Source organism: Physeter macrocephalus, chromosome 21 (genome assembly GCF_002837175.3).
Source record: "Physeter macrocephalus isolate SW-GA chromosome 21, ASM283717v5, whole genome shotgun sequence".
In the NCBI taxonomy this organism is placed as follows: Eukaryota; Metazoa; Chordata; class Mammalia; order Artiodactyla; family Physeteridae; genus Physeter; species Physeter macrocephalus.
The window spans coordinates 59,710,828-59,736,760 of NC_041234.1; the positions used below are offsets into that span (position 1 = coordinate 59,710,828).

General features: G+C 35.2%; 1 protein-coding gene across 1 annotated transcript in view; it reads right to left on the reverse strand.

Annotated features, from left to right (window-relative positions):
* Positions 1–25,933, reverse strand: part of HDX (highly divergent homeobox) — a 169,638-nt gene that overhangs the window by 15,288 nt on the left and 128,417 nt on the right. Inside the window, exon 6 of the mRNA XM_055081886.1 lies at positions 11,284–11,491. Coding sequence (XP_054937861.1) covers positions 11,284–11,491 — 208 coding nt within the window. The remainder of the gene's footprint in view (positions 1–11,283; positions 11,492–25,933) is intronic.

Below are 25,933 nucleotides of genomic sequence, written 5' to 3' on the forward strand. Positions count from 1 at the left end.
TAATTTACTTGCTTTAATAATTCTTATTTTCTTTCATTTGCTTATTTATATTTAAATATTTTCTACAATAAACATGTATTGCTCATTTTAATAAGAAAAAAGTGATACAAATAATGCTCAAATACATGATATAAAGCTATAAATATAGTACATTTTCAATTTTGTAAAAAGGTATGTGTATATGAGTGTACACACACACACAAACAATCCTGTATATATGCAGAGAAAACACTGGCATAAATATTCTCTCACCCCCATTTCAAGAGAGGATATCACTGAGGGGTAGGATTATTTCTAACTTTTTCATTGTATGTTCCAATATTTTATATAATGAATATGTATTCCTTTTATTCAAAATTTAGTATTCTGATACTGTAGGGGGAGTGGCCAAGATGGCAGAGTAGGAAGACCGTGAGCTCACCTCCTCCTATGGGCACACCAAAATTGCAACTATTTCAGAGCAACTATCCATGAGAGCAACATGAAGACTAGCAGGAAAGAATCTTTACTGCTAGACATATAATGAAGGAGCCACAAGTAGAGGGGTAGGAGGGGCAAAGACACAGTATAATGAAGACCCATACACCTGGGGAAGGTGACCCACAAACAGGAGGATACTTATAATTGCAGAGGTTCTCCTCAAGGAGCAAGGGATTGAAGCCCCACATCAGGCTCCTCAGCCCAGGGGGCCTGCACTGGGAAGATGAGCCACCTGGAAAGTTTGGCTTTGAAGGGCAGCAGGGCTTACTTTCAGGAGAGCCAGAGGGATGTGGGAAAAAGACTCCACTCTTAAAGGGCACACACAAAATCTCACACCCTCCAAAATCCAGGGCAGAAGCAGTAATTTGAAAGGAGCCTGGGTCAGATGTACTTGCTGATCTTGGAGAGCCTCCTGGAGAAGCAGGAGGCAATTAAAACTCATCTTGGAGACACAGACACTGGCAGTAGCCATTTGGGGGAGTTCATTCTGCCATAAGGACACTGGTGCTGGTAAGCACTACTTTGGAATCCCCCCTCTAGCTTATTAGTGCTAGGACCCACCCTGCCCACCAACCGGTGGGCACCAGTACTGGGATGCCCCAGGCCAAACAGTTAGCTAGGAAGGGACACAGCCTCACCCATGAGCAGGCTGACTGCCTTAGGATCTCCTAAGCTCCCAGCTGCTTCAGGACCTGACTACATCCACCAGAGTGCCCAGGACCTGGCCCAGGTCACCAGTGCACCTGTGCTACCCCCAGGACTCCCAGGGTTCTATAGCCAGAGACTGTGGGACACAACTCTGCCCAACAGTGAGTGGCACTGTCACCACTTTTATTCAACATAGTATTGGAAGTCCTAGACATAGCAATCAGATAAGAAAAAGAAATAAAAGACAACTAAATTGGAAAGGAACAAGGAAAACTGTTACTGTTTGCAGATGATATGACACTATACATAGAAAATACTAAAGATACCACTAAAAACTACTAGAACTCATCAATGAATTTGGTAAAGTTGCAGGATAGTAAATTAATATGCAGAAATCTGTTGTGTTTCTATACACTAACAGTGAACTACCAGAAAGAGAATTTATGAAAACAATCCCATTCACAATCCATCAAAAATAATAAATTACCAAGGAATACATCTAACTAAGGAGGTAAAAGATCTGTACTCTGAAAATTATAAGATACTGAGGAAAGAAATTGAAGATGACAAAACAGATGTAAAGAAATTCTGCATTCATGGGTTGGAAGAATTAATATTGTTAAAAGAACCATACTACCCAAAGCAATCTAGAGATTCAATGCATTCCCTACCAAAATACCAATAACATTTTTCAAAGAACTAGAAAAAATAATTCTAAAATTTGTATGGAAACACAAAAGACCCCGAATAGCTGAAATAATCTTAAGAAAGAACAAAACAAGAGGTAGCATGCTCCCTGATTTCATACTATATTACAAAGCTGCAGTAATCAACAGTAAGATTCTAGCACAAAAACAGATACATAGATCAACAGAACCAAGCAGAGAGCCAGAAATGAAGCCACACTTATAAGGGCAATTAATCTATGACCAGGGAGGCAAGAATATACAATAGGGAAAGTAAATCTTCTTCAATAAATAGTGTTTAAAAAACTAGTCAGCTATATAGAAAAGAATCAAAATAGACTACATTCTCACACCATATACAAAAACTCAAAACAGATTAAAGGTTTAACTGTAAGACCTGATATTATAAAACTTCTAGAAGAAAACATAGGTAATAAGTTATTTGACATCAGTCTTAGCAGTATTTTTTTGGATATATATCCTCAGTCAAGGAAAACAAAAGCAAAAATGAACAAACGAGACTACATCAAACTAAAAAGCTTTTGCACAGTAAAGGAAACTGTCAACAAAACAAAAAGGCCGCCTACTGAATGGGAGAAAATATTTGCAAAGGATGTATCCGATAAGGGGTTAAGATCCAAAATATACAAAGATCTCATACAACTCAATATCAAAAATACAAACAACCCAAGTAAAAAATGAGTAGAGGACCTGAATAGACATTTTTTTCGAAGAAGACATACAGATGACCAACAGGAAAAGATGCTCAACATCACTAATCACCAGGTAAATGCAAATCAAAACCATGGTGAGATATCACTTCACATCTGTCAGAATGTCTATTATCAACAAGGCAAGAAATAACAACTGTTGGCGAGGATGGGGAGAAAAGGGAACCCTCATGTACTGTTAGTGGGAGTGTACATTGGTGCTGGCAGATACTATGGAAAACAGCATGGAGATTCCTCAAAAATTAAAAATAAAACTACCATATGATCTAGCAATTCCACTTCTGGGTATTCACCAAAGAAAATGAGAACACTAATTTAAGAAGATATATGCACCCCTATGTTCATTGCAGCATTGCTTACAATAGCCAATAAATGGAAGCAACTTAAGTGCCCATTGATAGATGAATGGATAAAATAATCTGGTACACACACACACACACACACACACACACACACACACACACACAGTGGAATATTACTCAGCCATAAAAAGAATGAAATCTTGCCATTTGCAAAAACATGGATGGGCCTAGAGGATATTATGCTAAATGAAATAAGTCAAACAGTGAATGACAAATACTGTGTGATTTCACTTATATGTAGAATCTAAAAAACAAAACAGATGAACAAACTAATCAAAAAGAAATAGAGTCATAGATACAGGGAACAAACGGTTGTCAGATGCTGTGGGGTGGGGACAGGAGAGAAATAGTTGAGGAAGATTAATTGGTAGAAACTTTCAATTACAAAATAAATTAGTTACAGGTATGAAATGTACAGTGTGGGGAATTACAGTCAATAATTATGTAATATCTTTGTAGTGACAGATAACAACTATACTTGTCATGGTGAACGTTTTGAAGTGTATAGAAATATTGAATCACTATTTTTTATATCAGGAATTAACAAAGCGTTGTAGGTCAATTATACTTCAGAAACAAACAAGCTCATACAAAAAGAGATCAGATTTGTGGCTGCCAGAGGCAGGAGGTGGGTGGATGGGAGATTGGATGAAGGTGGTCAAAAGGTACAAACTTCCAGTTATGAGACAAATAAATACTAGGGATGTAATGCACAACATGATAAAGGTAATTAACACTGCTGTATGTTATAAATGAAAATTGTTAAGAGAGTAAATCCTAAGAGCTCTCATCACAAGGAAAGAAAATTTTTTTTCTATTTCTTTAATGTTGTTTCTATATGAGGTGAGGGATTTTTACTAAAACTTTTGTGGTAATCATTTGATGATGTATGTAAGTCAAATTAAACTTATACTGTGCTCTAGGTCAATTATATCTCAACAAAACTGGAAAAAGAAGTTTTCATACTGTAAGTATGAATGACTAGTCAAACCTGGCTGTCATACTAATAAAACAGCAATGAAATTTTTAAAAAACATCAATAGTTTAAAAATGAGAAAATAAAAAATAAAAGAAAAATTAACTCAGAAAAATCAGTATACTAAAAAGTTCTCTGTGCTGAGCTAGGGGAAGTGGCTAATTCACAGCATAGTGTGTCTACAAGATAATCCTCTGTCTTAAGATTTCCCCTACCTCTATCCCTTAGAAAAATAGGGCTAATGTTTCTCCCTTTTCTTTCTGCACAGCCATGTCATAGATTATTTGGATAAATACTAGTGGAAGTTCTCAGCCCCTCGGTAATGAACAATTTATTTCACCATAGAAAGCAGAACAAAAATAGTTATCAGTTCTAAGATTTTTTGAGTCAATTCCTTCCCATGGAAAGACATATAAGGGTGCCGTGTATGAACATGGGAAATGACTAGGAGGAAATCATTGCTCATTCAGGAGCTCACATATGAGTGCACTGAGAATTAAAGATATTCAGGGAAATTTACCAGAGTTTTAATGCAAAGTCCACTAAAAATTCAATTGATTTTTTCTATAAAAGAGTGGTTCCTAACCCTCCTACACTGTGGGTGCGAATGTAAATTGGTACAGCCACTATGGAGAACAGTATGGAGGTTCCTTAAAAAACTAAAAATAGAGCTACCATATGACCCTGCAATCACACTCCTGGGCATATATCGGGAGAAAAACATGGTCCAAAAGGATACATGCACCCCAAGGTTCATTGCAGCACTGTTTACAATAGCCAAGACATGGAAGCAGCCTTAATGTCCATTGACAGAGGAATGGATAAAGAAGATGTGGTACATATATACAATGGAATATTACTCAGCCATAAAAAGAGAATGAAATAATGCCATTTGAAGCAACATGGATGCACCTAGAGATTTTCATACTGAGTGAAGTAAGTCAGACAGAGAAAGAGAAATATCATATGATATCGCTTATATGTGGAAACTAAAAAGAAACGATAAAAATGAACGTATTTACAAAACAGAAACAGACTCACAGACTTAGAGAATGAACTTACGGTTACCAGTGGGGGAAGGGTGGAGGGAAGGGATAGTTAGGGAGTTTGGGATTGACATGTACACACTGCTATATTTAAAAAGGATAATCAACAAGGACCTACTATGTAGCACAGGGATCTCTGCTCAATGTTATGTGGCAGCCTGGATGGAAGGGGAGTCTGGGGGAGAATGGATACATGTATATGTATGGCTGAGTCACTTTGCTGTGCAACTGAAACTATCACAACATTGTTAATCGGCTATACTCCAATATAAAATAAAAAGTTAAAAAAAAGTGGTTCCTAGATAGAGGAAATTTTATTAATTATTAGGACATTTCAAATCACCGCATTTCAAGTCCTGTGAAATCAGCAACTAAATGAAATGAAGGAAGGGAAAATTGTCAACAGATTTAGCTGCAGAGCTGGTATTAGTACTGGTGCCCTCAGAATAGGAGTTATATTGCTCATCAACAGATCTTTACTGGTATCATTCCTTAGAGGTTTGCCTTACATTTCTGTTCTCACTTGCTCATACCTTGGTACATAGTTCTGCTTTACCAGCAACAGATTCATCCATCATTTGATTCTTTTATAAGATGTATATAAAAACTGTTTTGAGGATTTCTAAAATAAAAAGGTATGAAATGATACAGCTGAATAAGGCATGTTTTCTTTTGCTTACAGATAGCTTCCACATTTGTAAAAGTTTGAAAGCTAAATACTGTCAATATGTCTGGTTATTATTCAACAAAAGCAGCTCTCTTTATTGGAAAATAAACAAATAAGTAGAATTACTAATCAGTGAAAACTCTAGAGGGCACTTTATGTGGTGGCCGCATGCTCACACTAAGTAACTGTACGCAGAATTATCTTTCATGTGCATATCCACATACATAATAGGTACAGCTGAAAAGAGGCTTTGTTACAAAATTTAATGAATTTAACATTATAGATGTTTTTTCTATACTTTAGACAGTTCACTTCTCAGGATATTATAAATCTTTAAAGTTGCTCAACCATAAATATATTTTGGTAGACACAAAACTTGAAATTAAGGAGCTGAGTCATCTATTACATTTGCTAAAGTTTGCAGTTGGGTGTGGGCAGTGAATCCAGGTAGCCTTTTCTTTTTTTTTTTTTTTGCGGGACGCGGGCCTCTCATCGCTGTGGCCTCTCTCATTGCGGAGCACAGGCTCTGGACGCGCAGGCTCCGTGGTCACGGCCCACGGGCCCAGCTGCTCCGCAGCATGCGGGATCCTCCCGGACCGGGGCACGAACCTGTGTCCTCTGCATCGGCAGGAGGACCCTCAACAACTGCGCCACCAGGGAAGCCACAGGTAGCCTTTTCTTTATCAATCCCAACCACATATCTTTTCACTTCACTTCCACACATGGAAAGGCAAAGGAAATGGGAGAAGCGAAGGTGGGAAGTAGGAGGAAATTAGAGGTAAGTCAGAAGCTCTGTATCAGGGGAGTACCTACTCTCCCAGAAGCAAAAGAATGGACTTGAAACCGCTAAAAGATAAACAGCATTTTTTCGTGACTTTGGCTAACCCTGTCTTTTACTGTGTTTTAAAAAATAATCCTTGTTTTTGCTTGTAGAGTTTTTTTTCTAGAATATTTTAAAGTGATTTTAATTGTTTTTTGAAATGTAAAATGTGAGCCCTGATTTAAAGACATTTTTTTCTTTTTAGACATTTAAAAGACTCTAACCCTATTGAATCAACAGCTGTATTATAAAGGACCCTGAGTTTCAAGTTGTTAGTTTTTTGAAATAGTATGGGAAGCTACTATGATTATCTTGCCTCCATATCTCTAAGATGTAATTAATGGAAACTCAAAGTAAACATACATTCGACTACATTTACATAACTGAAAGAGAATATGGTCAGCATATTTTAAAGGTATTATATTAATCTAGGCCGGATGATACAATTCACTTAATTGTCCCAAAAGAATCACACAGTTAAATCAGATTAGTATTCTCCATCAGTAAAATGAGGATGATAACAGGACAGCACTAGTAGGAAATCATACAGAAAAAGACTCTTTTCAGTATTTGAAAATTATTTTATGCTTTTATTTTGCAATTTCTGATGAGAATGAAAAGGTTACCATGCAACTGTGAAAAACAAGCCACCAAGAGGGATCCTAGGCAATCTCACTTCGCATCGTGTTTTTTGATTCATGCATTAAATTCTCTCTCCTTTTTCTCATTAGATCTTGATTCCTATGTCAGCTGTCTAGAGAGCACGCTATTAAATGACAAAGGATGCTAGTGTAGGAGCAGTGGTCCATTAGCAGCCTTAAAATTAACTCACTTTTTTCCCATTAACTACTTTATTTTTAAAAATTCCCTTTTAGGTGGGGAAGATGGAGTTGGGGAATGAAACTCCCCTTAAGGGCTTATGTAATTTCCTTTTATCAGAATATTTCCTCACAGCTCTCTGACCCACCCATAGAAAAACACAAATCCCTACTTCCCCACTCTCCCTCAAATAGCTGCCAGTCATCATTCTCTAAGGATCTATTTAGAATCACAGAAAATATTTGTACACAAAAGCTGCACATAATTAATGTATAAAATTTGGTGAATTTGAACTTGTATATACTTTTGTTACCATCACCACAATCCAGGTAATAAACGTATCCATCACCTCCAAAAGTTTCCTTGTGTCCCTTTTTTGTGTTACAAATGCTTAACATGATTTACCCTCTTAAGTTTTTAAGTATACAATCACTTATTTCTAACTACAGGCACTGAGTTGTTCAGCAGTTCTCTGGAACTTACTCCTCTTCTGTAACTGTAACTTTATATCCATTGACAACAGCCCCCCATATCCCTCTCCCTCCACTCCCTCATACCACTGTTCTATCATCCACTTATATAACTTTAACCACTTTAGATACCTTATATGAGAGGAATTTCTACTCAACCTCTATGAGAACATTGAAATAATGATGCCTCTTCCTTCTGAAATATTTTTCTTTCCTTGGTTTTGGTAATAACATACTATCCTGATTCTCCTATATCTGAATGTTCTTTAAGTGGCTCCTTTTTCTCCTCCAGAAATCTGGATATTTCTCAACACACTGTCCTTTTCTATCTTCCTTTCTTGTTTTCCATTTTCTCACCTAACTAAATCATCTATTTCTATGGCTAGACATTTTTCTTTTGGCCTCGATGTGGATGACTCCAATATTTCTTCTCATATCTTACCCCTTCTTCTGAGCTCCAGACCCATATTATCCAAGGGTCTGCTGGACAGCTCCACATGGATGTCCTGCCCTCATTTAAAACTCAGCACATGCAAAACTGCATTCATCTTCCCACATTATCCTATCCATTTAGTGCAGTAACAATAAAAATCTTAAATGAATTTGGGGAGGGGTATTGGGTAAAGGTATGAACTATGTTCATCTAGAAGAATCAGTGTACTACAAGAGCTAAGAATGAGAGCCTTGCCAGATCTTCAGATATCTTATAAAACCACAGTTATAAACAATCAGATCAATCTAACATAGTAGGAAATCCAGAATTTAATCCATGTGTGTATGTATACATACATGAATTTGTGTCTATCTATCTCTCTATTTCTCTATCATCTATCTATCTATCTATCTATCTTTGATTAAAAGAAGCTACACAAACTCACTGGAAAAATGCTGACTTATTCAACACATAGTGTAGGGACATTTGGTTAATCATTTGGAAAAACAAAATTAGGTATTGCCTTCACGTATCTTAAAGCAAAACAATTTCTAGGTGGGATAAATATCATGTTGTAAAAATGAAACCATAAGGATACATGAAGCAAATATGGGGTATGTTTATATAATTGTAGTACAAGGAAGGATTTTGTAATCCTGTCACCAAAGTCACAAACCATAAAGGAAAGAATTGGTATATTTAACAATATAAAAATTATAAACAAAAGTTCTGACATTTGAAAACCCCATAAGCAAATTTAGAAGGAAAAATAAACTGGAAAATATAGTGTGAATACCCTGATCGATAAAATAAAAACAAACAAAATGGGCCAATGCAAAATTATCTCTCTATTACAGATGAAACCCCCCCACTATATATTATATGATTCATTTATATGAAATGCCCAGAAAAGACAAATTTATATAGTCAGACATCAGATCTGTGGTTGCCTAGGTTTGGAGGTGGGAGTGGGTACTGGCTGAAAATGGGCTCAAGGAAATTTTTTGAAGTGGTGAAAATATTCTATAATTGATTTTAGTGATTTGAAGAGATTATTCTAAATTTTGATTTTAGTGATGGTGATGGTTGTACAACTTTATAAACTTTAATAAAAATCATTGAATTCTACTTTTGCAATGGATGAATTTTATTCTATGTAAATTAAACCTCAATAAAAGTGTACATAAAAAAGGTGTCAGGAGAGGACTCTTTCTATGCTTGAAGTCAAATGAAAAATACTTCTCACGGACAAATGGTATAATTACATGTTATTATTTGAATTCTCATTTAAGGAAGCACTGAGAAGTATTATAAAGATGATCCGGCCTAATTTCCTTATTTCGCAGATGAGAAAACTAAAGCCTGATGAATTAAATACTTTGCCTGAAGTCACATAATCAGCTAGTGGAAGATCTAGGACTTGTACCCAGGTTGTCCAACTACTAGTCTGGTATTTGTCACATTATACCATACTCTCTTTGATTACAATGCATTTAAGTTGCTCTAACCCAAATTGACTAGAATTCCAATAAAATTAAAACGATCATATATTATAATTTATGGATTGTTGTAATAACCAATATTTCAAATCATGGAGATCATTATTGTGGTAGATGAGTGTCACTTTTTGTGATGACGATGTGGGAGACTGCTTAGGTGGAAGCATTAAAAATCAAAAAGGTAAAATACAAGTGTTGGTGAGGATATGGAAAAAAGGGGTAGAGCCATTATGAAAAACAGAATGAAAGTTCCTCAAAAAATTAAAAATGAAACTACCATATGATTCAGCGATTCCTCTTCTGGGTATATATCCAAAGGAAATGAAATCAGTACCTCAAAGAGGTATCTGTGCTTCCATGTTCATTGCAGCATTCGTCACAGTAGTCAAGGTATGGAAACAACCTAAGTGTCCATTAACAGATGAATGGATAAAGAAATCGTGGTATACATATACAATGGAATGTTAGTCGTTAAAAAAAATCCTGCCATTTGCGACTGTTTGGATGAACCTAGAGGACATTATGTTAACTGAAATAAGCCAAACACAGAAAGAAAAGCATTGCATGATCTCACATGTGGAATCAAAAAAAGTCAAATACATAGAAGCAGAGAGTAGAATGGTAGGTACTAGGGTGAGGAGGTGAGGAAAATGGGGAAATATTGGTCAAAGGTTACAAAATTGCAATTACATAGGATGAATAAGTCTAGATAACTAATGTAGAGCATGATGACTAAAGTTAACAATACAGTTGACCCTTGAACAACGTGGGGGTTACAGGCACCACACCCCCTGCACAGTTAAAAATCCAAGTATAAATTTTTTTTTTTTTTTTGGTATGCGGGCCTCTCACTGTTGTGGCCTCTCCCTTTGCGGAGCACAGGCTCTGGACGTGCAGGCTCAGCGGCCATGGCTCACGGGCCCAGCCGCTCCACGGCATGTGGGATCCTCCCGGACCGGGGCATGAACCCGCGTCCCCTGCATCGGCAGGCGGACTCTCAACCACTGCGCCACCAGGGAAGCCCAAGTATAAATGTTGACTCCTCCAAAACTTAACTACTAATAGCCTACTGTTGACCACAAGCCTTACCAATAACATAAACAGTTGATTAACACATATTTTGTATGTTATATGTATATTACATATATTTTATGCATTCATGACATGCCCTTTTCTTAACTTTTTCGATATTTCTAAGCTACACGGTTTGTCTGCAAGTTTTTCTAAATTGTTGCAAATCTCCAAAAATTTTTCCAATGTATTTATTGAAAGTGAACCAGTTCAGTTCAAACCCATGTTGTTTAAGGGTCAACTGTACTATATTGTATGCTGGAAATTTGCTTTGGAAGTAGATTTCAGGTGCTCTCACCACACACACACAGAAAGGTAACTATGTGAGGAGATGGATATGTTAATTAGCTTGACTGTAGTAATCATTTCACTATGTACATGTATATCTAAATATGTTGCACACTTTAAATATATACAACTATTATTTTAAAATAGAATAAAATATGTCTATTCTTTTCAAATATTTAACCAAATGTTTTGAGGACTTTAGATTTGAAGTGCGGTAAGCTGAAAAGCAAGTAAAAAAGCATCAAATTCACAAAAGATATCATTAGGAGGTGGAGCATATAAAATACCTTGCGAGCTTCCTTCAGACAAACAGATGGATACTTCATCATTTCTGTCATTATCCTCTCCTACTTCAGGACCAGCTTCCTCTCCTGGTGTGAGTGCAGATAAAGAACCTGATTCGGGTTGCTCAGAAAAATCAGCAGGGCCTCCTCTTGGAGGTGGAACTTCAATCCCCATTAAACGATATTTCCTTCTTCGATTCCCAATCCAAGTCTTTATAAGAGAAATAGAAGAGAAAATTTTGTAAAAAATAGATACTTTAGCAGTTTTAGCCATTAAAATAATGAATGGATACTGCATAAAATATGATTAAAAAGAATAAGTAGGTACCTAGAATAATGCAGTTTTATTATTACTCAATAAGCTAAAATAAAAGTAATTGCTTTTATTTTAAAATACCTTATTAGAAGAAATATTTATCTAAATACTCAGACTTTCAAGCAACATGCAGCCTGTTGCAGAACACATTTTTGTTTTTGTTTTTTCTGGTGAAAATTATCTACCAAATATTTCAAAAGAAACACAAATTGGTTCTTTTCTGAAAGGGACCAGACATGCAGCTCTAACCATAGTTCATGTCCCATTTCCAATCTTGCTCTTTGTACGTGAAACTGTGCCTTCTAGTAACTGTTTGGCTCCATAATGACTACCTGGGTATTTTAAGTATTCTAAAATTGCATTTTATTAGATTTAGAACCAATTTTTTAACCTTTTTATAGTAAAATAAATTTCGAGTTACAGGAAGTTGCAAAAATTGGTCTTCTTCACTCAGTTTCCTCCAATTTACATTTTACATAATTATAGCACCATAACAGAAAAAGGAAATTGATATTGTACAATATATGTGTACAATTCTATGTTCCTTTATCACACCATTCTTCTCCCTCCCACCATCCTCAACCCCTGGCAACCACCAATCTGTTTTCTACCTCTATAATTGTGTCATTTTGAGAATGTTATATAAACGGAGTCATACAGCATGTGCCTTCAAATATTTCAAAAAATTGGATTTTCTCATTCAGCTTAATTTCCTGGAAATTTATTAAAGTCACATATATCAATAGTCCATTCATTTTTATTGCTAAGTAGTCTTCCATGATACTTATGTACCATTTTGTTTCTGTTTCTTTGCAATGTTTTTTTAACCCTTCACTTGTTGGAGGACACTTGGGTTGTTTCTAATTTTTGGCTGTTATATACAGCTAAAGCTAAAAAGCTTCTATGAACAGTCATGTACAGGTTTTTATGCCGATGTAAGTTTTCATTTCTCTAAGATAAATGCCCAAGAATGCAACTGCTGGCTCAAATGGTAATTATATGTTTAATTTTAAAAGAAACTGCCAAATTGTTTCCATAAAAGTTGTGCCATTTTATATTTCTACCAGCAATGTATGAGAGATCCAGTTTCTTGGCATTCTTTCCAGGACTTCATATTATAAGTAATTCTTTTTTTTTTAGCTGTTCTCATTGGTGCATGTAGCAATAGATCATCAAGTTCTTAATTTAATTTCCCCAATGGCTAGTGATGTTGAAAATAATTTCATGTGCTTTTTGCCATCCATATATCAGTGAAATGTCTTTTCATGTCTCCTGTCCATTTTGTAATTGTTGTTTTTAATATTAAGTTTTGAAAGTACTTTATATAGTCTAGATATGAATTTTTGTCAGATATGTGGTTTTGCAAAATGTTCTCCCATTCTGTAGCAGATATGAGTTCTTTGTCAGATATGTGGTTTGCAAATATTTTTTCCTCATCTGTAGCTTGTATTTTCATCATCCTGGTCTTTTGCAGCACAAAAGTTTTTTTTTTTAATTTCGATGAAGTCCAAGCTACTGCTTTATTCTTTTATGGATTATGCTTTTAGTCCTATTCCTAAGAATTCTTCACCAAGCCCTAGGCCACAAAGATTTTCTCCTATGTTATCTAAAATTTTTATAGTTTTATTTTTTACATTTAAATCTCTGATCCATTATGAATTCACTTTGTATAAGGTGTGAGATTTACATCAAGGTTAATTTATGTTTACCTATAGATATCCAATTGTTCCAGCACCATTTCTTGAAAAGACTTCCTCCATTGAATTGCTTTTTCACCTTTGTCAAAAATCAACTAAGTTGGCCATGGTTGTGCAGGACTATTTCTGGGCTCTCCATTCTGTTCCAATGATCTATACGTCTTATCACCCTGCCAATACCACAGTCTTGGTTACGGTAGTTATATAATAAGTCTCAAAATTGGGTAGATGGATCTCTTCCACTTTATTCTTTTTGTCAAGAACTGTTTTAGCTATACTAGCAATTTCCTTTCCATGTGAATTTTAGAATTATCTTGTCTACAGCAACAAACAATTTTGCTGGAATTTTATAGGAATTATGTTAAACTGGAATATCAATTTGGGGGGAATTTACATTTTTACCATGTCGAGTCTTCCAGTACATGAACACAGAATGTCTCTCCATTTATTTAGAATTTCTTTTTTTCTTTCATCAGTGTTTTGTAGTTTTCAGCATACAAGTCCTGTACATGTTTTGTTAGAGTTACATGTAAGTATTTGATTTTTTGAGTGATTGCAAATAATTTATTAATATCTTCAATTTCTTTTTTAAAAACATCTTTATTGGAGTATATCTGTTTTACAATGGTGTGTTAGTTTCTGCTTTACAACAAAGTGAATCAGTTATACATATACATATGTTCCCATATCTCTTCCCTCTTGAGTCTCCCTCCCTCCCACCCTCCCTATCCCATCCTTCTAGGTGGTCACAAAGCACCGAGCTGATCTCCCTGTGCTATGCAGCTGCTTCCCACTAGCTATCTATTTTACATTTGGTAGTGTATATATGTCCATGCCACTCTCTCATTTCATCATTTTTACTATATAGACATGCAATTGATTTTTATATGATGACCTTGTATCCAGAGACTTTGGTGAATTCACTTATTAGTTGTAAGAGTGTTTTGTAGGTTCTTTAGGATTTTCTACACAGCTAATCGTGTGTATCTTTTATTTCCTTTTCTCGATTTATTGTGCTGGTTAGAACTTCTACTACTATATTGAATAAAGGTGGTTAGAGTGGACATCTTGTTTCTGGTCTCAGAGGGAAAGCATTCTATTTTTCACCATTAAAGTATGATGTTAGCTGGAGGTTTGGGGTGCTTGTAGATTCTTTTTTGGGGAGATTTTTTGAATTCAATTTCCTTAATAGTTATAGGGCAACCTAAATGTCCATTGACAGATGAATGGATAAACATGTGGTATATACATACAATGGAATATTACTCAGCCATAAAAAAGAATGAAATAATGTCATTTTCAGCAACACAGATGGGCCTAGAGACTATCATATTAAGTGAAGTCAGACAGAGAAAGACAAATATCATATGATATCACTTATATGTGGAATCTAAAAAAAGATACAAATGAACTTATTTACAAAACAGAAATAAGACTCACAGACATAGAAAAAAACTTATTACCAAAGGGGCTAGTGGGGTGGGGGAAGAGATAAATTAGGAGTTTGGGATTAACAAATATACACTATTATATATAAAATAGATAACCAACAAGGATCTACTGTATAGCACAGGGTACTGTATTCAATATCTTGTAATAACCTATAATGGAAAAGAATCTGAAACAGAATATATATATACATATATGTGTATATACATGTAACTGAATCACTTTGCTGTACACCTGAAACTAACACAACATTGTAAACTAACTATACTTCAATTAAAAATGGTTAACTATAAATAAATGAATGTATATATTTTTATGTTATTCCTTAGGTCCTGTGGCCCTAGCAGATGTGAGTTCTTTCCACCCTTCACAGTCTTCTTATGTTTGTTTTATAAATAATGTCCAGGGATTTTAGTTGTACTTAGTGGGAAGGATAGGGAAAATTATGTCTACTCCAACATTATTTGGAAGCTGCAGTCTAAAACCAATTTTATTCTCAAGTTTCTCATGCAATTTTCAAAAAGCTCATTTTATATGATTAGAGTTTGTAACCTTTATAGTTTTGCCATATGACTCTACAAAGTAGAGTTGCCACGCCAACCTACAAAGTGGAAGAAGAATTCTTAAAACCTGTGTATTCTCTTTTAGTGTAGAAAGTCATTCAATAGCATTTCATAATTTCAGATCTAAATTTGATTATGGTACCCTTTCTTTGTATACTAAGTAGAATTGCTTCTATACAACAAGGTCCACTTAAATACAAAGCCACCTTAGATATTCTATAATGTAAATAAAAAACATGAATAAAGTTAACTTTTACGTGGTAGGATTTTGCAAAAATAAAAAATGCAGGGCAAAACAGAAGAACTATTCAGTTAGTCCAAGAAGATTAATTCTTCTTTATAATTTTTTTTGGGGGGGCATTTTCTCTTCAAATTCAGGATATGTAGTACCTTTGATGTATTTAGCATTCAATGCTAAATGTGAAACCTGAAACACATGGATTGCTTTGTAGGCTCCCAGGTGAAAATTACCTGGTAGAAAAGGAAAATATTTATGGATATTAATTTTCCTAGCTTTGCTAAATTGTCCCATAGGAGAAACACTATTTTAAAGAGTATAGTTCCATTTCAATTTCCCAGTGTATGGTCTCATTGAGAATAAGCTACTAGACTTCAGAAAAAGTAAAGAATTTAACTTCTTACTAAAGTTCCATTAAATTGTCATGTACTTTCTCTATTTCTTGTCTTTGAATACTGATGTTTATCAAATACTGATGCTTCTTTTTCACAATAATCTTAGACACAGATGCTTGGGAAAATGGTGGTGTGGGCAGAAGAACGATACCAGTTTTCTTAGGATGCGTTTGGCTTCCTTTGGGTCATAAAGGTTTGGGAAGAGAGAAAAAAACAGAAAACAGAAACCGATGTCCATTTATTTTCAACTTCTTTTTTCACCCTTCTTGGGAGAAATGAGTGATTATATACTGTATAATGATAAAGGTAAAATAATATGTGAACATTGGGACTATATGGGAATTTATTACATACTAGGGCTGACATAGTTCCTCTGGATATTTCTCAAAACTGGAAGCCACCAGGAAAATAATTCAGTATACAAACATAATCTTAATGGGTTTATTACATTTTCAAAGAATCATAGATGATGGAAGGGATCTTAGAAGCCAACTAGTCTAAACTTCCATTTAAGGTAAAAATTCCTTCTTCAGCATTATAGGTGGATGGCTATTCAGTCTTTGCATGAAAATTTCAGGAATATGGAACATAATACTTTGCAAGGTTCCTCAGTCCAGTTTTTGGATAGCTTTGTTTTTCTTTTTTTTCCAAAAATGTTCTTCCTAAAACTGAATCAGTATCTATTGTCTTATTAATTCTAGGCCTTAGTTCCAGTTTTTCACTCTGGATCCAACTTACTCCAAATAGCCTCTTCTACATTCCAGCTATCAATTATGTAAAGAGTATTTATTCCTATTTTTGGCTGTGCCATGTGGCTTGCAGAATCTCAGTTCCCCGACCAGGGATTGAACCCAGGCCACGGCAGTGAAAGCGCCAAATTCTAATCTCTAGGCCACCAGGGAATTCAAGTATTTATTTCTTTGTTTCAAAATAAATATCCCTAATTTTGTATAATACAGTTTTTCAACCATTTTATATGACCCATGGCCAAGTTATTTTATCACTCTGGGACTCAGATTCCTTAACTGAGGAAACTGGAAATTGAGGTAATTGGTTTCCAAATCTTTAGTCTCCTGGATAAACTTTATCCCTCCAGAGTTGCTCATAAATTTATAGAATAAGTATTTTCTATAACCATTTATAGAATAAGTATCTTCTATAACCATAACTCCTATGTATTGACAGCTCAAATATATTGGCTATTTAAAATGAGGACTCTCAGGCTCTATAAGCTTCTAAGTACATTTCTATTAAAATAATAAAAAACCTCAATATTCCAAACTGCCATTAGTTTAAATGTATATTATTATATATTTGTATTCTGTGTGCTATAAATAGAGGGCACACCTTTCTGTTAAACATACATTCGTTCAAAGGAAACCATCTTACAGTGTTGGTGGGAATGTAAATTGATGCAGCCACTATGAAAAACAGTATAGAGGTTTCTCCAAAAACTAAAAATAGAACTACCATGTGACGCAGCAATTCCACTCCTGTACATACCCAAAAAAAAATAAAAACACTAATTCAAAAAATACATGCACTCCAATGTTCTTAGCAGGATTATTTACAATTGCCAAGATAAGGAAGCAACCTAAGTGTCCATCAACAGATGAATGGATGGATGTGGTACACACACACACACATACACACACACACACACTGCAATACTACTCAGCCATAAAAAGAACAAAAATTTTGCAATTTGCAGCAACATGGATGGACTTGGAGGGCATTATGCTAAGTGAAATAAGTCAGACTGAGAAAGACAGATATGTATGATATCACTTATATATGGAATCTAAAAACTACAGCAAATTAGTGACTATAACCAAAAAGAAGCAGACTCACAGATACAAAGAAGAAACTAATGATTACCAGTGGTGGGGAGGGGAAGGGCCATATAGAGATGGGGCAGTGGGAGGTACAAACAGTTGGGTGAAAGACAGGCTACAAGGATGTACTGTATAACACAGGGAATATAGCCAGTGTTTTTTAATAACTGTAAATGGAGTGTAACCTTTAAAATAGTATAAAAAATTCATTCTTTCATTCCACAAATATTACTGAACATCAAGTACATACCAAGCACTGTTCTAGTGCTGGGGATAGAGTAGTGAACAAGCAGGCCTGATATATACCCTTGTGGAGCTTGAATTTACAATCCAGAAGATGTATATACAATAAACAAATAGACAAGAAAAATACAAATCATAAAATTTGACCAATTATTATGGAGGGGAAGAACCAACTAGAATATTTAGCCACAATGACATACTGTAGTGAAGTGAAATCCTTTCAAAATTTGCCTATCATCATAATTACTGGGGGAAAGGAAATATATAGATTCCAAGGTCCTTCCCTGAAAATCCTGATTAGTAGGCCTGGGATGGGGTGATCTGTATATTTTTTAACATATTTATTGGAGTATAATTGCTTTACAATGGTGTGTTAGTTTCTGCTGTATAACAAAGTGAATCAGTTATACATATACATATATCCCAATTTCTCCTCCCTCTGGTGTCTCCCTCCCAACCTCCCTATCCCACCCCTCTTGGTGGGCACAAAGCACTGAGCTGATCTCCCTGTGCCATACAGCTGCTTCCCACTAGCTACCTATTTTACATTTGGTAGTGTATATATGTCCAAGCCACTCTCTCACTTTGGCCCAGCTTACATTTCCCACTCCCCGTGTCCTCAAGTCCATTCTCTACATCTGTGTCTTTATTCCTGTCTGAACCTAGGTTCTTCAGACCTTTTTTTTTTAGATTCCATATATATGTGTTAGCATACGGTATTTGTTTTTCTCTTTCTGACTTACTTCACTCTGTATGACAGTCTCTATGTCCATCCACCTCACTGCAAATAACTCAATTTCGTTTCTTCTTACGGCTGAGTAATATTCCATTGTATATATGTGCCACATCTTCTTTATCCATTCATTTGTCAATGGACACTTAGGTTGCTTCCATGTCCTGATTATTGTAAATAGTGCTGCAATGAAAATTGTGGTACGTGACTCTTTTTGAATTATGGTTTCTCAGGGTATATGACCAGCAGTGGGATTGCTGGGTCATATTATAGTTCTATTTTTAGTTTTTTAAGGAACCTCCATACTGTTCTCAATAGTGGCTGTATCAATTTATATTCCCACCAACAATGCAAGAGGGTTCGTTTTTCTCCACACCCTCTCCAGCATTTATTGCTTGTAGATATTTTAACTATGGCCATTCTGACTGCTGTGAGGTGATATCTCATTTTAGCTTTGATTTGCATTTCTCTAATGATTAGTGATGTTGAGCATCCTTTCATGTGTTTGTTGGCAATCTGTATATCTTCCTTGGAGAAATGTCTATTTAGGTCTTCTGCCCATTTTTGGATTGGGTTATTTGTTCTTTTGATATTGAGCTGCATAAGCTGCTTGTATATTTTGGAGATTAATCCTTTAAGAGTTTGATAGTGTCTGTTCTTACATTTAGGTCTTTAATCCATTTTGAGTTTATTTTTGTGTATGGTGTTAGGGAGTGTTCTAATTTCATTTTTTTACATGTAGCTGTCAACGTTTCCCAGCACCACTTATTGAAGAGTTTGTCTTTTCCCCATTGAATATTCTTGCCTCCTTTATCAAACATAAGGTGACCACATGTGTGTGGGTTTATATCTGGGTTTTCTATCCTGTTCCATTGATCTATATTTTTGTTTTTGTGCCAGTTCCATACTGTGTTGATTACTGCAGCTTTGTAATATAGTCTGAAGTCTAGGAGCCTGATTCCTCCAGCTCCATTTTTCTTTCTCAAGATTGCTTTGGGATCTTTTGTGTTTCCATACAAATTCTGAAATTTTTTGTTCTAGTTCTGTGACAATGCCATTGGTAGTTTGAAATGGATTGCACTGAATCTGTAGATTGCTTTGGGTACTAGAATCATTTTCACAATATTGATTGTTCGAATCCAAGAACATGGTATATCTCTCCATCTGTTTCAATAATCTTTAATTTCTGTCATCAGTGTCATATTTTCGGCATACAGGTCTTTTGTCTCCTTCTTCTGGTTTATTCCTAAGTATTTTATTCTTTTGATTGTAATGATAAATGGGAGTGTTTCTTTAACTTCTCTTTCAGATTTTTCATCATTAGTGTATAGAAATGCAAGAGATTTCTGTGCATTAATTTTGTATCCTGCTACTTTACCAAATTCAGTGATTAGCTGTAGTACTTTTCTGGTAGCATCTTTAGGATTCGTTATGTATAGTATCATGTCATCTGACAACGTTGACACTTTAATTCTTCTTTTCCGATTTGGATTACTTTTATTTCTTTTTCTTCTCTGATTGCAGTGGATTAAACTCCCAAATCTATGTTGATTAATAGTAGTGAGAGTGTCTTTTTCCTGATTTCGTGGAAATGGTTTCAGTTTTTAACCATTGAGAATGATGCTGGCTGTGGGTTTGTCATATATGGGGCTTTTATTATGTTGAGGTAAGTTCCCTCTATGCCTACTTTCTGAAGGGTTTTTATCATAAATGGGTGTTGAATTTTGTTGAAAGCTTTTTCTACATCTATTGAGATGATCATATGGTTTTTATACTTCAGTTTATTAATATGATGTATCACATTGATTGATTTGTGTATATTGAAGAGTCCTTGCATCCCTGGGATAAACCCCACTTGATCATGGTGTGTGATCCCTTTAATGATTTCTTCCAGGTTGTCCATTTTATTGTCATATAGTTGCTTGTAGAAATCTGTCATAATCCTTTGTATTTCTTTTTTGTTTTTTTTTGAAATTTTGACTTTTATTTTATTTATTTTTTTATACAGCAGGTTCTTATTAGTCATCAATTATTAGTTGAGGATTTGTACATCTCTGTTCATCAGTGATATTGGCCTGTAGTTTTCTTTTTTTGTGACATCTTTGTCTGGTTTTGGCATCAGGGTGATGGTGGCCTCGTAGACTATGTTTGGGAGTGTTTCTCCCTCTGCTATATCTTGGAAGAGTTTGAGAAGGATAGCTGTTAGCTCTTCTCTAAATGTTTGATAGAATTCATCTGTGAAGCCATCTGGTTCTGGGCTTTTGTTTGTTCGAAGATGTTTAATCACATTTTCAATTTCAGTGCTTGTGATTGGCCTGTTTATATTTTCTATTTCTTCCTGGTTCAGTCTCAGAAGGTTGTGCTTTACTAAGAATTTGTCCATTTCTTCCAGGTTGTCCATTTTATTGTCATATAGTTGCTTGTAGAAATCTGTCATAATCCTTTGTATTTCTTTTTTGTTTTTTTTTGAAATTTTGACTTTTATTTTATTTATTTTTTTATACAGCAGGTTCTTATTAGTCATCAATTTTATACACATTAAGGTGAACATGTCAAACCCAGTTGCCCAATTCACCACACCCCCCCGCACCTCCCCCCCACCACGCTGCTTTCCCCCATTAGTGTCCATAGCTTTCTTCTCTACATCTGTGACTCAATTTCTGCCCTGCAAAGTGGTTCGTCCATACCATTTTTCTAGGTTCCACATATATGCGTTAAGGTATGAAATTTTTTTTCTCTTGCTGACTTACTTCACTCTATATGACAGTCTCTAGATCCATCCATATCTCAACAAATAACCCAATTTCATTCCTTTTTATGGCTGAATAATATTCCATTGTATATATGTACCACATCTTCTTTATCCATTTGTCTGTTGATGGGCATTTAGGTTGCTTCCATGACCTGGCTATTGCAAATAGTCTGGGCTTTTGTTTGTTCGAAGATGTTTAATCACATTTTCAATTTCAGTGCTTGTGATTGGCCTGTTTATATTTTCTATTTCTTCAGGTGATACCTCGTTGTAGTTTTGATTTGCATTTTTCTAGTAATTAGTGATGTTGAGGAGCTTTTCATGTGCTTCTTGGCCATCTGTATGTCTTCTTTGGAGAAATGTCTATTTAGGTCTTCTGCACATTTTTGGATAGGGATGTTTGTTTTATTAATATTGAGCTTCATGAGCTGTTTATATATTTTGGATATTAATGCTTGTTCCATTGATTCGTTTGCAAATATTTTCTCCCATTCTGAGGGTTGTCTTTTAATCTTGTTTATGGTTTCCTTTGCTGTGCAAAAGCTTTGAAGTTTCATTAGGTCCCATTTGTTTATTTATTTATTTTTTATTTCCCTTACTGTAGGAGGTGGATCAAAAAAGTCATTGCTGTGATTTATGTCATAGAGTGTTCTGTCTATGTTTTCCTCTAAGAGTTTTATAGTGTCTGTTCTTACATTTAGGTCTCTAATCCATTTTGAGTTCATGTTTGCGTATGGCATTAGGGAGTGTTCTAAGTTCATTCTTTTACATGTAGCTGTCCAGTTTTCCCAGCACCATTTATTGAAGAGACTGTCTTTTCTCTATTGTATACCCTTGCCTCCTTTGTCATAGATTAGTTGACCATAGCTGCATGGGTTTATCTCTGGGCTTTCTATTTTGTTCCATTGATCTATATTTCTATTTTTGTGCCAGTACCATATTGTCTTGATTACTGTAGTTTTGTAGTATAGTCCGAAGTCAGGAAATCTGATTCATCCAGCTCTGCTTTTTTCCCTCAAGAGTGCTTTGGCTATTTGGGGTCTTTTGTGTCTCCACACAAATTTTCAGATTTTTTGTTCTAGTTTTGTAAAATATGCCTTTGGTTATTTGATAGGGATGGCATTGAATCTGTAGATTGCTTTGGGTAGTATAGTCATTTTCACAATATTGATTCTTCCAATCCAAGAACATGGGATATCTCTCCATCTGTTGGTATCATCTTTAATATCTTTCATCAGTGTCCTATAGTTTTCTGCATACAGGTCTTTTGTCTCCCTAGGTAGGTTTTTACCTAGGTATTTTATTCTTTTTGTTGCAATGGTAAATGAGAGTGTTTCAGTAATTTCTCTTTCAGATTTTTCATCATTAGTTTATACGAATTCAAGATATTTCTGTGCATTAATTTTGTATCCTGCAACATTACCAAATTCATTGATTAGCTGTAGTACGTTTCTGGTGGCATCTTTAGGATGCTCTATGTATAGTATTATGTCATCTGCAAACAGTGACAGCTTTACTTCCTTTTTTCCAATTTGTATTCCTTTTATTTCTTGTCCTTCTCTGATTGCCATGGCTAGGACTTATAAAACTATGTTGAATAATAGTGGTGAGAGTGGACATCCTTGTCTTTTTCCTCATCTTGGAGGAAATGCTTTCAGTTTTTCACCATTTAGAATGATGTTTGCTGTGGGTTTGTCATTTATGGCCTTTATTATGTTGAAGTAGATTCCCTCTATGCCCACTTTCTGGAGAGATTTTTAATCATAAATTGGTGTTGAATTTTGTCAAAAGCTTTTTCTGCATCTATTGAGAAGATCATATGGTTTTTATTCTTCAATTTGTTAATACAGTGTATCACATTGATTGACTTCCGTATATTGAAGAATCATTGCATTCCTGGGATAAATCTCATTTGATGATGGTGTGTGGTCCTTTTAACGTGTTGTTGGATTCTGTTCGCTAGTATTTTGCTCAGGATTTTTCCATCTATATTCATCAGTGATATCGGTCTGTATTTTTTTTAAATTATATTTTTCTTGTTTTGGTATCCGGGCGATTGTGGCCTCATAAAATGAGTTTGGGAGTGTTCCTTCCTCTGCAATATTTGGAAGAGTTTGGGAAGGATGGGTGTTAGCTCATCTCTAAATATTTTACAGAATGCACCTGTGAAGCATCTGGTCCTGGACTTTTGTTTGTTGGAAGATTTTTGATCACAGCTTCAATTTCATTACTTGTGATTTCTCTGTTCATATTTTCTGTTTCTTCCTGGTTCAGTCTTGGAAGGGTATACCTTTCTAAGAATTTGTCCATTTCTTCCAGCTTTTCCATCTTATTGGCATAGAGTTGCTTGTAGTAGTCTCTTAGGATGCTTTGTATTGCTTTTCTAAGAATTTGTCCATTTCTTCCAGCTTTTCCATCTTATTGGCATAGAGTTGCTTGTAGTAGTCTCTTAGGATGCTTTGTATTTCTGGGGTGTCTGTTATAACTTCTCCGTTCTCATTTTTAATTTTATTGATTTGAGTCCTCTCCCTCTTTTTATTGATTAGACTGCCTAATGGTTTATCAATTTGGTTTAACTTCTCAAAGAACCAGCTTTTAGTTTTATTGATCTCTGCTATTGTTTTCTTTGTTTCTATTTCATTTATTTCTGCTCTGATCTTTATGATTTCTTTCCTTCTGCTAACGTTTGGTATTCTTTGTTCTTCTTTCTCTAGTTCATTTAGGTGTTACATTAGATTGTTTATTTGAGATTTTGCTTGTTACTTGAGGCAGGCTTGTATAGCTATAACTTCCCTCTTAGAACTGCTTTTATTGTGTCCCATAGGTTTTGGATCATCTTTTTTTCATTGCCTTTTGTCTCTAGGTATTTTTTGATTTCCTCTTTGATTTCTTCAATCATCTCTTGGTTATTTAGTAACGTATTGTTTAGCCTCCACGTGTTTGTTTTTTTTTAAATGTTTTTTCCCTGTAATTCATTTCAAATCTCATAGCGTTGTGGTCAGAAAAGACACTTGATATGATTTCAGTTTTCTTAAATTTACTGAGGCTTGATTTGTGACCCAAGATTTGATCTATCCTGAAGAATGTTCAATGCACACTTGAGAAGGAAGTGTAATCTGTTGTTTTTGGATGGAATGTCCTATAAATATCAATTAAATCTATCTTGTCTATTGTGTCTTTTAAAGCTTCTGTTTCCTTATTTATTTTCATTTTGGATGATCTGTTCATTTATGTAAGTGGGGTGTTAAAGTCCCTCACTATTATTGTGCTACTGTCGATTTCCTCTTTTATAGCCGTTAGCAGTTGCCTCATGTATTGAGGTGCTCCTATGTTGGGTGCATATATATTTATAATTGTTACATCTTTTTCTTGGATTGATCCCTTGATCATTATGTAGTGTCCTTCCTTGTCTCTTGTAACATTCTTTATTTTAAAGTCTTTTGTATCTGATATGAGTATTGCCACTCCATCTTTCTTTTGATTTCCATTTGTATGGAATATCTTTTTCCATACCCTCACTTTCAGTCTGTATGTGTCCTTAGGTTTGAAGTGGGTCTCTTGTAGACAGCATATAGATGTGTCTTGTTTTTCTATCCATTCAGCCAGCCTGTGTCTTTTGGTTGGAACATTTTATCCATTCACGTTTAAGGTAATTATTGATATGTATGTTCCTATGGCCATTTTCTTATTTGTTTTGGGTTTGTTTTTGTAGGTCTTTTTCTTCTCTTGTGTTCCCCACTTAGAGTAGTTCCTTCAGCATTTGTTAGAGATGGTTTGGTTGTGCTGAATTCTCTTAGCTTTTTCTTGTCTGTAAATCTTTTGATTTCTCCATCGAATCTGAATGAGATCCTTGCTGGGTAGAGTAATCTTGGTTGTAGATTCTTCCCTTTCATCACTTTAAGTATATCATACCACTCCCTTCTGGCTTGTAGAGTTTCTGCTGAGAAAGCAGCTGCTAACCTTATGGGTGTTCCCTTGTATGTTATTTGTCATTTTGCCCTTACTGCTTTCAGTAATTTTTCTTTTTCTTTAATTTTTTCCAATTTGATTACTATTTGTCTCAGCATGTTTCTCCTTGGCTTTATCCTGTGTGGGACTCTCTGTGCTTCTTGGAGTTGGATGGCTATTTTCTTTCCCATGTTGGGGAAGTTTTTGACTGTAATCTCTTTAAATATTTTTTGAGTCCTTTCTCTCTCTCTTCTCCTTCTGGGACCCCTATAATGCGAAAGTTGTTGCATTTAATGTTGTCCCAGAGGTCTCTTGGCTGTCTTCATTTTTTTTCATTCTTTTTTTCTTTTTCTGTTCTGCAGCAGTGAATTCCACCATTCTGTCTTCCAGGTCACTTATCCGTTCTTCTGCCTCAGTTTTTCTGCTATTGATTCATTCTAGTGTAGTTTTCATTTCATTTATTGTATTGTTCATCTTTGTTTGT